Here is a 12,611-nt window from a genome sequence, read left to right on the forward strand (position 1 = left end):
ATATATAAATATTTGTCTGGAATGAGGAACTTACCAAAATATTGAAGTTAGAGCTGGAAATGCATTTGGTACGTTTTATATGAAAAAGTGCTCTAAGTTCAAAAGTTCCGGAAGATGAACCCTAGAAGAAATGTTGAAGTTTTCCCCTGGCTCTGGCTTTGTCGAAGCCATGGCTACTGTCCATCCTGAGACGCTGAGCTAGGACAGTGTGGGACGTGATGGGCCATGTGTGCTTCAGTATTCCAATGGTGGAGGTGAGGGGGAGGGGCGGGGGGAAAGAGAGTGTGCGTGTGCCATGAAAAGCTGCTATGGGCCGCCTCCATTTTTTGTCCTAATGTGCTCCTGAAAACCACATATGGGATCTGAGTCACAGAGTGGATCACATTTTTCCCACTCAAACAATGTTATAATTTCGGTATGAATTTAAGACAACATCAAATAAATCATAGGTATAATCAACACTACAGCACAAAGGGAAAAATTCAGTTACTATAAACCTTTATACTAATTTAAAATGGCAAAATTATATCAAAATATTATGAACTGTGGATAATAGTGTTATATGAAATGATTAGAGGTAAGACTCCAAAGTACTATAAACTATATGTAAAATACCCTACAAACAATTTAGCTATAGCATAAATTTGGCTAAATGTTAAATTTTGATAACTGTTAATCTTTAGTTTATCATTATCCTTGCCATTTTGAAACTGGGAAAACATTTTAAGGAATAATTTGAATGACTAGGTCTCTTACAATAAGGTGGTCTGGAATTTTAACCATTTGTCTTTCACATATTTTGATGTCTTAGATTATTTAATGTAAAACTACCCTCTAAAGTAATTCTTTAAGAATTCACTAAGAATTTTATTCTATTTTAAATAATTTGGAGAAAAATTGCTTGAGTGTTGCATTTGTTATCTATAGCTGTGTAACAAATTACCATACATTTAACATTTTAACACAACACACGTTAATTATCTCACAGTTTTTGGGGGGCCAGGAGTCCAGGCACAACTCACCTGGGTCCTCTACTTCTGAGTCTCCCACAGGCTGTAATCTAGGGATCAGTCAGGCCTCCTAGGGTCTTTTATAGAACTCGACTGGAAAAGGATTTGCCTCCAAACTCACGGAATTCAGTTCCTCAAGGGTTGTTGGACTAAGGGCCTCGGTTCTTGGCTGGTCATTGGCCAAAAGCCACCCTGAGTTTCTTGTCACATCGGCCTCCCCAACTTGTTTCATCAAAATGTGCAAGACAAAAAAGCAGAAGAAAAAGTATGCTAGCAAGATAAAAGTCACAGCCTTTCAAAACCTAATTGCAGAGGATGCTCAATCAACCTTGCTTCGTTTTATTAGAAACCAACTTCCTGTGTTTAGCTGATCTGTAATGGGAGAGAATTATGCCAGGGGACGAGTACCGGCAGGCAGGGGTCATAGAGCCACCTGACAGCCATCTTGGCCCAGATGTGTTCAGCATGTCAGCATTTGCCTGTCTGTTCCTCTTGTTTTCTTCTGCATGTTCAGTGCTCTGGAAAGGCATGGAAAGAACAACAGTGTTCTAAGCGGAAAAGGGACCAGAATTCCAGGGCGTGTGTGCTTTTGTTTATATAGCAGAGTAGTAGGTTTGTGGTATGGCTATAAGCTTGAGGCTTTCACAGTGCCAAAAGGCATTGTAATAAATGGTCATGGCAGAAAATATTCCGCGAGGAAGATAAAACTCAAGGCGGAATCTTCGTTTGATTAATCATGACGTTGCGGGAGGGCGTAAACAGAGTGGGGTCAGTTGTGCTTCAGAAGGACCACAGATGAAGCTGTGGTCGGGAAAGGAAAAGTGGGGGAATCAGAAAAAAAGATAGAACACAAAACGCGAAGCAGCCACAGGGAGCAAAAATCGGTGAAAGAGCCGAGATGTTTTAAGGTGATTTGGGGAAAGTTTTGCTGTGCAAAGTTCAATTGAACTATCACTTCCATAGTCTCATGAAATTTCCTGTAAAATCCCCATTGGTTAGATGTCATTTAGGGGAGGGGACATGACGAGGTACTGAGATCAGGTAAAAGCACCGTAGCCCTAGCAGACGAAGTTCCCTCTGTGTAGCACGGAGTTCATCAGTACCGTAGGGCGGGAGGGGTATTGTGCTGTGTTGGGAAAACCATCACCTTAGTGTTCAAATCCAGGCTGAACCACAGTACTTGGGGTATTGTGCTGTGTTGGGAAAACCTTAGTGTTCAAATCCAGGCTGAACCACAGTACTGGTTCTGTAACTTGATCAGATTAAACCCCAACTCAAATGTCAGATCCCACAGGGTGAAGTTAGCCTCCTTCTTGCTCCCTCCCAGTTATGACAACAAAAGATGCCTTCAGACATTTTCTAATGTCTCCTTGTAGTGGAGGGAGGAGGAAATCACCCTTTATTGAGAAGCACTGCCCAGGAGGGTTGTCGTGTGGGGCAAAATAAGGTGTAATACCTGAATGCAAGTAAGAATAGTTATAATCGGTACTCAACAGATGATGATCGTCCTTTAAAAATTTGACATTAGAGAGTAATATCTTACATATGGAGTTCACCGGATATAAGTTTATTGAAATATAAAAGGCAAATAATACTGTGTTAATAATAATAATGCATACAATCACTAATTTGAGAAATCATTTGTTGTAGGTGTTTGTATGTATATATAAAAGCTGATCCTCAGACCAGTCTCTTCCAATCAGTACTGCGTGCCTTGGGGACGTGTCTATAATACACCTGACCTAAAAAGTGGAGATAATAGTGTCCTGGTGCTGCGGTGATTCGTTCACTCGTTCACTGAATACATACCTGAGTTAGGCATTGATTATATTGGCGGAACTGTATGGTAATGTGAGACAATCTTTGCCCTCCTGAGGATTTATTAGCGAAGAATTAAATGATGAACAATAAATATATAATGTGACTCCAGGATGTAACAAATGTTATGGAGATTAAGAAGGGTAAAAAGGATAAAGAATGATAGAAGATAGAATAGTTAAGGAACCCGCTTAGAAAGTGATATTCGAGCAGAGATGTCAGTGAAGAAGCATGGCGTGGTCTTGCTGGGGGAAGGGCACCCCAGGCAGAGGACACAGCAAGTACAGAGACCTGATGACATTAACACTCCTGCATTGCTCAAGGCACAGAAAGAGGCCAGAGTTTCTGTACAGGGAGTGTGTTGTGTAGCCAATTTGTACATTTTTAGATTTTTAAATATCTTTTTCCTTATCACCAAAGACCCAATTTTAAGAAACTCAAAAAATGTGTATAACGTAGGAAGTGAGATGAGCTTCTTACGTGCCATCATATTGCATGACATGTTATTAAAGAACAGTTCCATAGAGGCAGCTCTCCAAGGAAATGGAACAAAATTGAAAGTTTTTGTAAAATTTCACTTGGGGTGACAATGTTTCATGGCTTGAAGTGTAAGAGATGAGAACAGTGTGTGAGTTCCAAGAAAGCAACACAGAATGGAAAGTGGATTTACAATGAGTCAGGCAGGGTGGCAACATCTTGTGGCGCGTGGCTCACATCTTGGTGACGGGAAAAGGTATGTCCTGGGCCTGCTTCTCGCCTGTGGCACACCACAGGGCGAATGAATTGGCCACCACGGCCAAAATACATCAGCAGCAACTTTAGTATATGGCCAGCCATGATCTTCTATTTTTTTCCCCCCAAAATTTGATTCTTTTTCTTATTTATCTTGAGGGGCTGAGTGTAAGACAGAAATAAAAAGAAACTGAGCGTGTGTGTTGGGGGGGTAGGTAGGGTTGACAACAGGTAGCTATGATATTTACTACCGTTTTTAGATTAACCGTATTGTATTTAGAATCCAACAAATGGGATGAGCTTAGTGAAACTTTTTTTCCTTATTTTTTCTTTACATTTTTGTGTGTATTTAGTTGACTTTCCTTTACCTCCTTGAGAATATTGCATGGTGGGTTGAAAAATCTCAAGAGCAATAGCACAAAGTTCAGAGAGGGAAGGTAGTGAAGTTTAAAGGAAATAAAATGTAGGACAATTGAAGCAAAAGAAGACTATCCGATCAAGAGTTTAGTGAAGGAAGAATACCACCAAAACTAAGACTCAAGCAACAATAGAGAATATAAGAGATGAAAGACAAAAGGAGGAAGGTAGTGGAAGATGTCAACCATCCAAGACTAGTTACACTTGAAATCCAAGAGAAACTAAGGATAAATCCTGAGTTTACTCACTCATATCTCCCCAATTTAGTTTTGTGCCGTGTATATAAAATAAACTGACTTCAGCTTTACTAAAAATAAGTTTAAAACATGGCTACAGAAAACTTAACTGCTAGCGATGGGATTGTAACAGTTGATGCATTTATTGTACTCTCGCCAAAGAGCTTATTTTGAGTTAGAAAAGTATATAATTAATACAGACATACCCATTGAAATGAGCTCAGTTAATATTCATGGCCTGGATCAAGAATTAAAATACCATCAAATATGGTACAGGGTATAATTATTAGGTTAAGGGTCAAAGTTCATTCTCAGGTAACAAATTAATACAGTGTACTTAGGAACTTCTCAACATAGGACCTTATTTATTTAACAGAGCTTACCAGAACATAAAAATTGTATTACATAGGACTGATAATTAGAAACAAAAAGAATACATGTAAGTGTGCTGAATCACCTGTCCTGGCTGAATAATACTTGCTGTAACATAATGGGGCCTAATTCGTAGCTAAAGTATTGGGACGATAAATGCTTTCTCACTATTGAGAAGTAATAATTCCAAGAGAATTAAAATTGAACAAATACACTTTTAACAGTAGTTAAAATGATGTGTTCACAACATTTTGCAGTGATTTTCATATTTGAAAAAAATTACGCATTTATACCCACTGCCCCATAAAAATTAATAATTTACCTAGTCCCAGCCTTCTGAAAAGATTAACCAGCCTTTCCCTGAGATTACCTGGATGCCACCTTTGCACTGCTCACATCTACACTGAACATTTTTGCCCAGTTTGCCTCACTTTCTGTTTTCTAGTTGCATTCCTAAAGCCCTCTACTTCTAAACTCTCTGTCCATCTCCTGTCTGTGGCTTCCCCCTAGCGCCCCTCAACTCTGGTCCCTGATGTTTATTACTCCTCTGACACTGACTCTAGATTTCGAAGTTGGTGGCAATGCGTCCTCCCTTCACTGGGGGCTGTACCTGAGCTTTCAATCATACTGCGCTGGTACCAGGCCAGTCTGCTTATATAACTAACCCTCCCTGACACGAGCCACATACCTAGAGTTTCAGTCACTCATATTGAAAGAGAATTGTTCACAACTTCCATTTGTCAACCCTTCAAAGTGTAACAAAAGTTTCATGAAGTCCATTTTTGTGTGTATATACAATATAATCTCTCGAATTTGTGGTGGGCGGAAATTAAGAAGAGCAAAGATGCACTCAGATGTGGCAACCAGGCTTTGGAGAATGTGTGGATTTGAATTTGCTAGAAGCACTAACATTTTCTTCCAGATTGGAAGGAGAAAACCACTCCCAGATGTCTTAATTTTTCTGACTAACGGAAAAGCCTTCATGATTTATATAACAATGGGTTCAATTAGCACAAGTCTTGTGATTCATTCGCAATCTAAGCGAACAAAGTCTAGCCTCTAAATTTTTACAAATGTTTGTGGTCATCATGGGTTTGGCTGTTGATGGTCAAAGAAATTAAATAGGCTCTGGTAGCTAACAAAGACAATCCCAGAGCGTTTCTTGTTCCTTTCAGTTAAGGATAGAAGACAGAATATATATAAATTTAACTTTACATGAACATTTTCCATAATTTACCAGTCTAATCACTTTCTTTGTTTATTAATTTTATGTGGCCAAAGAAAGTAAATATTCTGTAACATACTCTCTCTTATGTTATTGAAAGGGGAAAATTCAGCACAACATTTAAATTCCATGAGAATTTTATTTTTTCAAATGCAATTCTAACTTAATTTTTTTTAACGAAAGTTAATTTTAAAAATTATAACCTATACTTTCTGGTATCTACCACTTCGTTCTTAATGTTTATAAATTAGGTTAAGTCGTACCATTCTGATGTACTAAGAAAGAATGGTGAGCTCATATTTGAGGCGTGACTGTAGAAAGAACCAATAGAAGCATGGCCTTCACATCCTTCTTCCACCTTTCAACTAGAATTTGTCCCAGCAAAGTGAGTTATATTTTGTTCTCCATTCTTTCTTTTCCTCTTAAGGAAATATAGCTGTCTCACATAGCAAAAAAGGTTTCATAAATATTTTATGTAAACTTGTCTAATTTCTTATATGTTTTCTTAACATTTGTTTTATTTTTAATAATTCACTCAGAATATATAACATCTGCTTAAAATATTTGACCAAATCAGCTCTATTGGCATAAATCAACAAACCAATTGCAGTACAGGGAAAAACTGCCATATAATTCTTGTGTAACCCATCACTGAATCACTGTGAAGGGACTTATGTTTGGAAAGCTTTTAATTTTTTGTTATAAAGTTCCTAGAAACAGATGTGAAAATTCACTCATATCCCACATTGTCTAGTTTGGGCAGCTGTAAATTATTTCATGGATTACACTTGAATGAAATGCAAGTCCTAGGGTTGTTTCATCGAGGCAGCTGTTATTTTCTTAAATTAAATCAAAACAATTCTCTGCTTGATTAATTCTTGGTTATTTGGATGGTAGAAAGATAAAGTGCTGACATGTCTTTTGTCATAAATTAGTTCACTTTTCTCAATTAACGTCCCTGTGACTCAAAAGATGCATCATGGTTTTATAGACTACCTTTAAAAATAAATTACTGCTTTGGGCTTTCTATTGTGGAAAAAAATAAGTATGGTACTCTCTTCTTTTAAATATAATATTCATGTAATGCACACTGGTACCAAATTTACTTAACTTATGAATAATTCCTTATTCAGGTTTTAGTCAGAAAACTAAAATGGGTCTACAAAATTAAAACAGAATAGTGCCAAGAGCTAATAGACAATATCTGGCAGTTTTTTTGTTTGTTTGTTTGTTTTTTTAACTTCAGTTAGTTGCTGTCTCATTTTTTTCCATAGCATTTAAAACATTTATTTATTTTTTTTCTGGGATAGAGCTGATTACATTACATTATTTTTTTACTGTTTGCTTCCTTAACTAAACATTAACATTGACTAGATAGTTTGATTTCAAAGTATCAAAATAGAGCAAGTATATTTTTTTAAATTCCCATCAGATTATTTTTTACATAATGTTCCTTTATTGTTACTTTAAGAATCAACTGTTACTTTAAGAATCATGGGAGTCTTTGTTGGAAAAGTATTTCTGATTGCTTCAAAGAAATTTCGAGTTGGTCAGAGACTCTCCTTACTACAGTGATTTTGTATCGACTGAGTTATTCTTTATACTGACATAAAGGGCTTATGTGGCCCATTGACTTTGCTCGACAGAGTGAATCTTGGTAAAGAGAGAATGAAGGAAGGAATATTTCTCAGAGTAAGACCTCTCCTAAGACCGCAGAAGCCAGTTTCACTGCCATCATCACAGTTGCATCTGACACTTTTATAGCCATAGCAGTTGCTGAGGTAGTTTCAGCTTGTAGCACCATACAGTCTCCAATGAACAAGCAAATGAATTCCAGAAGGCTTCTTTAAGAGTCTCTTTTTCTCCCATACTATGATAGCTATTCTGAGCTGGAAAAAAGAAGAAATGATACCCAGAGGGAAATGGGGTGGCTAGGCAATCTTCAAAAATGCGGTCGTAGAATTCATGTCTTATTACTTTCTCTACATATCTCAAGCAACCTACAAATGCTTATATAATCATCATGAAGCTCCATAACCCTATTCTTTATCTTATTAGTAGAAAAAAATGGTGTAAAGGCAAGTAAAGCGTTGAGAGATTTGAACATGCCCTTAAAGGTAAGAGGTAATCATTATATGTAGATTCTCTAGTGCAGAGTGAACCATATAATATCTTCATGTCGGGATGAAGAATAACTCAGTACTCACCTCATTAAGAAGTATGATGTGCTTTGCAGCTCCAAAAGTAAAGCCGAGGAAGCAACTTTTAGCTTTAATTCATAGCAATACGGCCTCCAAGAGATTGTTGTTTCATTTAAACAATCTGGTTTTAAACATTCAATTTCCTCTTTTTATCACGATCAGATATACACTAAATCCATCATAGATTCGTAATGAGAATGTTTGAGAGAAGCTTCGATTTGGATGAAACCTGAGAGATCGTTTAGTGTGGTGCTTTTGCAAAATTCTAAATCATCCACCATAAGTAATTATCCAGCCTCTGCTTTAAACACTTCAGGGATGGGATGCTCACATCTCCCACACAGCACTATTCAATATGCCTTTGAACAGCTGTAAATGTTAGAAGGTTGTTAATGTTGACTCAGAAATGTGCTTCTCGCTCCTCAGACCCATGTCTTCTCTGAAACCATAGAAGGAACTCAGATATCTCTTCTATGTGACAAACCTGTAGCTATTAAATGTTGCTATTATGGAAATAAATGAAGACCATCCAAGCGAGAACAAGCAGAGGCTATTTATACAGAGCTTCTTATAGCAAGGGAGTCAGCTACCATGACTTGCATTTACCAGAGACCCGAAGACAGGTAGGGGAGTAGGAAAGCTTTAAAATGAGAAAAAAAGATTGGGGGTGGGGAGCAGGGAATCTCAAAGTATGCTCTGATCGGAAGTAGTTGGCATGGAGAGGCTGGAGGCAGGCTAACTGAAAGCAGATTATCTTATGCAGCTGGTTTGGGGAGCATAGGTGACTTTCTCTGGTTGGTCCTGAGTTGGAAATGGGGGTAAGAGGAGGAAAACTGGTCTGTATCAAGAAAATCCTGAATGTTTTGGGCCAACTACTGCAGAAATTGTGGTTTGGCTTCACTGGGTAATTCTAGCCGAGGTTTTGGTTTAGTGTTCTAATGTCATTGTGATCTATCCATTGTCTGTCTGTATAGTCGTCTCTCAGTCTTCTCTTTCGGTTGCTTTCTCCCTTTCAGGAAGTTGGCCAAAAGGTAGGACTAGAGATCCACATCTTCACTGCTTGATTCTTCACTTGTCTCCGTAGTCAATTGTGTCACAAGAGGTTACTAATTTTTTTTACATTGTATTAGCATGGTGGTCATCTGCTGAGAAAGTGCTGTACAGAAGCTTTTAAGACTTGTATTAAAGCACTGAGATTAAGCCTTCAGATGACAGAATTCAATGGACTGGCATCATGACCACTGTGATAAAAACGAGAACAATCGAAAGTTTTTTAAAGATGCTTCTGAACCAAGAATATGAATTGCCAACCAAGGCCAAGAGAACGATCTCACTGGTCATAAGGATCAACCTTAGAAAGCCAAGTAGCTTTTTTCTTAAGATCATATATAGCCTTTTCTACCTTACCTGTTTCATGGAGTCAAATGAAGCAAGAAGTATTAGCAGTGGCACAGATACTACCGTGATTAGTGGCTAAGAAGCCTAGATTATCACTATCTCTTGCCAAGGAATTGAGACTGATCTGCTTTAATTGTTTACATAAACAATGAATCGATAACTCACCCAGGTAAAGTGTCTGAATAATCAAGGGTAGCTTAATTTTGGAGCTTGCATCTGAATTACAATGTACAGCTTTCACAATTTATAGAATTAGGGTGTCTGTGTACAGATAATGTAATACCATTCCTAAAGGGTATGAGATATAGGTATGAGATAAGCAAGACAACCATCCTGCTACAGAGGAAGGTGTATCTGGTAGGAACACATAGGTATCCAGGAAAAAGGCATCATTCGTGACATGATGTTGAAACCAGGGCCTTACATTAGCTGGGTAAGCAGAGATTGAGGTTAGAATGATTTTGCTGTGATCTAGCAATTTTAATAAGAATGGACCAAAAGGGAAAAAAAAAGGACTATTATGGGCAGGAGACAACAAGGAGTCTACAGAAAATGAGAAGAAGGAATGACCGTAAGTAAGGAGATGAAAAACAAAATAGGAATTAGGGGTTTTGATCTAACATCTTGGACAGACGCTGCCCACTATCTGAGGTCATCGGATTGTTCTAAAGGCCTTGGGACATCTGTCTGCCATGAAGATCAGCTGCTTCCAGAGAAACTCTGTGAATCTTCAGTTTGAGGTCCCCTATTAAAATAGGTGTCTTGTTTTGTTGATTCCGGATTGCTTCTTTAGTTGTGACATGTTAACCCAGGGATTTACTCCAGCGAGTTTTACTTCTGTATTTGTTGTTAACAGTACTTGGTAGAATCCCTTTGCATGAGCTTCAAGAGCAGTTTTTCTCTGATGTGTCTTCCAACAGGCAAAATCTCATAGTCGAATATTGTTAAGAGGCTGTTTAAGAAGATATTTTGAGTGTGACCTTTACCTCTTGGTGATAGGTCTGGAAATAGTACATGAATCTCTTGCAATATTTTGCGATGTCTGTGTACAGCGGGACACAGTGTAGTACCATAGGTAAAACCCTGAAGCACACTGTCTTCCAGTTGCCAGCTCATAGAGAAGTGAACAGTGTGTCCCGAAGGAGTGAATTGTACCGGCATAAGGAAGAGTGGAAGTGGCTTTGATCAAGGGAACTCAAGTGTTTCTGAGAGTTGTGTTAAACTTATCTAAGAATGTCATTGATTCTGTCCGCTTTTCCAGAAGTTTGTAGATGAGAGCAGCGTGGTTTCTGAGTCAGGGGCAATGCCCTATAGAGTTCTTTTATAATGTTTCTTGTGACATGTGTGCCTGGGTACTTGATTAAAAAGTTTGTATTCCCAAGACAGAAAACAGGAAATCAGGTAGTTTCTCAGCAACTATAAAGAACGTAGCTTTTTGCCAAAGAGATGTTTCAACCCCTCCTGAAAACAGACATACAATAACTAAAACATATTCCGGTCTCTTGTACTGTAGAAGCTGTGGAAAATTCCTCCGAAGGTGTTCAGAGGGCCCTCGAAGCTTTGGGTCCTGGCCACATCCCACCTTGGCAGGTTTTCTAGAATTACATTGTTGACAAGTGACATATGGCTCAAACATGGCCTCCAGTGTCTTTTTAAAGTTTCTCTAGCCATGTTGATTTAAGACGAACCAATTTATCTGTACTATGATGAGTAGTTTCACTGAGAAATTTAGCTAATAACCCTTTGAAACCATCTGGTGTCACCAGGAGGCTGTCTTGAGAGAACTGGAGATTATCTGAGTGAAGCTAGAACCATATATATTTTTTTCATTTTTCCTTTTCAGAATGAGGCTAAATGTTGATATTTCATATTAGTTTCCTTTACAGATCTGTCTTTTAAGAGTTTAGATAGGAGCATAACCTTGGTTAAGGCTGCTTGTTTGGCAAAATAATCCACTAGCTAGAGTATTTTCTTTAGCGTCCATATCAAGTGGGCTTAATCACCTTGAGATTCTTCACCCTAGCATGGGTCAGGAAGACTTCAGGCCCCTTAGCTAGATACCTGCTGTGACCCACTGTTTCTGAGTTGCTTAGCAAGAGTTTTCCTGTCAGGTCTATTCCATTCTTTCTCTACTAACTATAAATTACCCAATCTCACTTTTGAAATCTAATGCCCCGTCTCCCCACCCCTTTCGCTTTTGTCGTAAAATGTCATATATACCCAATGTTGCCTCAGTATCTTTGGAATTTTCATGCTTATGTGAATTCTCCTTGGGCATTATTAAAATTAGATTTCCTTCCGTTAATCTGTCTCTGTTAATTTGATTATCGGCCCAGCTAGAAGAACTTAGAAGGTGGGAGAAAAAGTATTAATTTTTTTCAGTCTACCCAAAGAGAGAGTGATTTTCCTCCTTAAAAAGGTTATAACCTCAATAGTGGGTTATGTTTTAGCAAAATTATAATTTATCTTCTGAGATTTTATGTACCTTTTTTTTGCTAAAGCCGAGAGCGAGTAAATGGAATCGCTTTTATAAGATTTCTTGTTCTCCGAATAAAACCGGAGATCATGTACTAGTGCATCAGGACTGAAATATAAAAGACATTTAGATCTTTTAAGTCTTGATTGGGAACCCGGAAAAACAGGAAGGGACCTCAGTGAACAGCTGGGGCATGACTATCCCGGTGTCCTGTCGTCTTCCCCAGGTGAGGACGGAAAGGGAAGGTTTAGAATGGGAAGAGCGAAGGCTTCAGATATGTTCTGGTTGGGGAATGTTGGATGGGGAAGCAGCGGGTGGGCTAATAAGAAGCAAAGGATGTTATGTAATCAGTTTGGGAGCATATTTGTCTTTTTCTGATTGGTTCTGAGTTGGAAGCAAAGGCAAAAATAGGGAAGCTGGTGGTCATCGACCTAAGTCCTGACCATCTGGGGACCAGTCGCTGCTGAGGTTGTTTGGCTTCCTGTAAATCTTATGTAATTTGTCTCCAGCTACATCTAGAAGTGATTTAAAAAATAATTAACGGATGAGGTAAGATTTTTGCACAGCAGAAATATGTTGTACTTAACAAACTACTGGCAAACACCTGAAAACGTGGACTTTTCTTTTTAAGACTATTAGAATTAAATTTTCTCTCTATAATTGTGTTGTTACAGAGGATCTTGATGATTTAAGAATGGAGGGAGTAACTACCCTGGTACCTTCTGG

At 38.3% G+C, this 12,611-nt stretch overlaps 1 protein-coding gene across 1 annotated transcript in view; it reads left to right on the forward strand.

Moving 5' to 3' along the window:
* The window catches only part of CUNH8orf34 (chromosome unknown C8orf34 homolog), a 273,032-nt gene that overhangs the window by 151,694 nt on the left and 108,727 nt on the right, over positions 1-12,611 (forward strand). The window contains 1 exon segment of the mRNA XM_006924083.1: positions 12,560-12,611. This exon segment is cut by the window's right edge and continues 45 nt beyond it. Coding sequence (XP_006924145.1) covers positions 12,560-12,611 — 52 coding nt within the window.

This window comes from Pteropus alecto, unplaced genomic scaffold, assembly GCF_000325575.1.
Source record: "Pteropus alecto unplaced genomic scaffold, ASM32557v1 scaffold87, whole genome shotgun sequence".
In the NCBI taxonomy this organism is placed as follows: domain Eukaryota; kingdom Metazoa; phylum Chordata; class Mammalia; order Chiroptera; family Pteropodidae; genus Pteropus; species Pteropus alecto.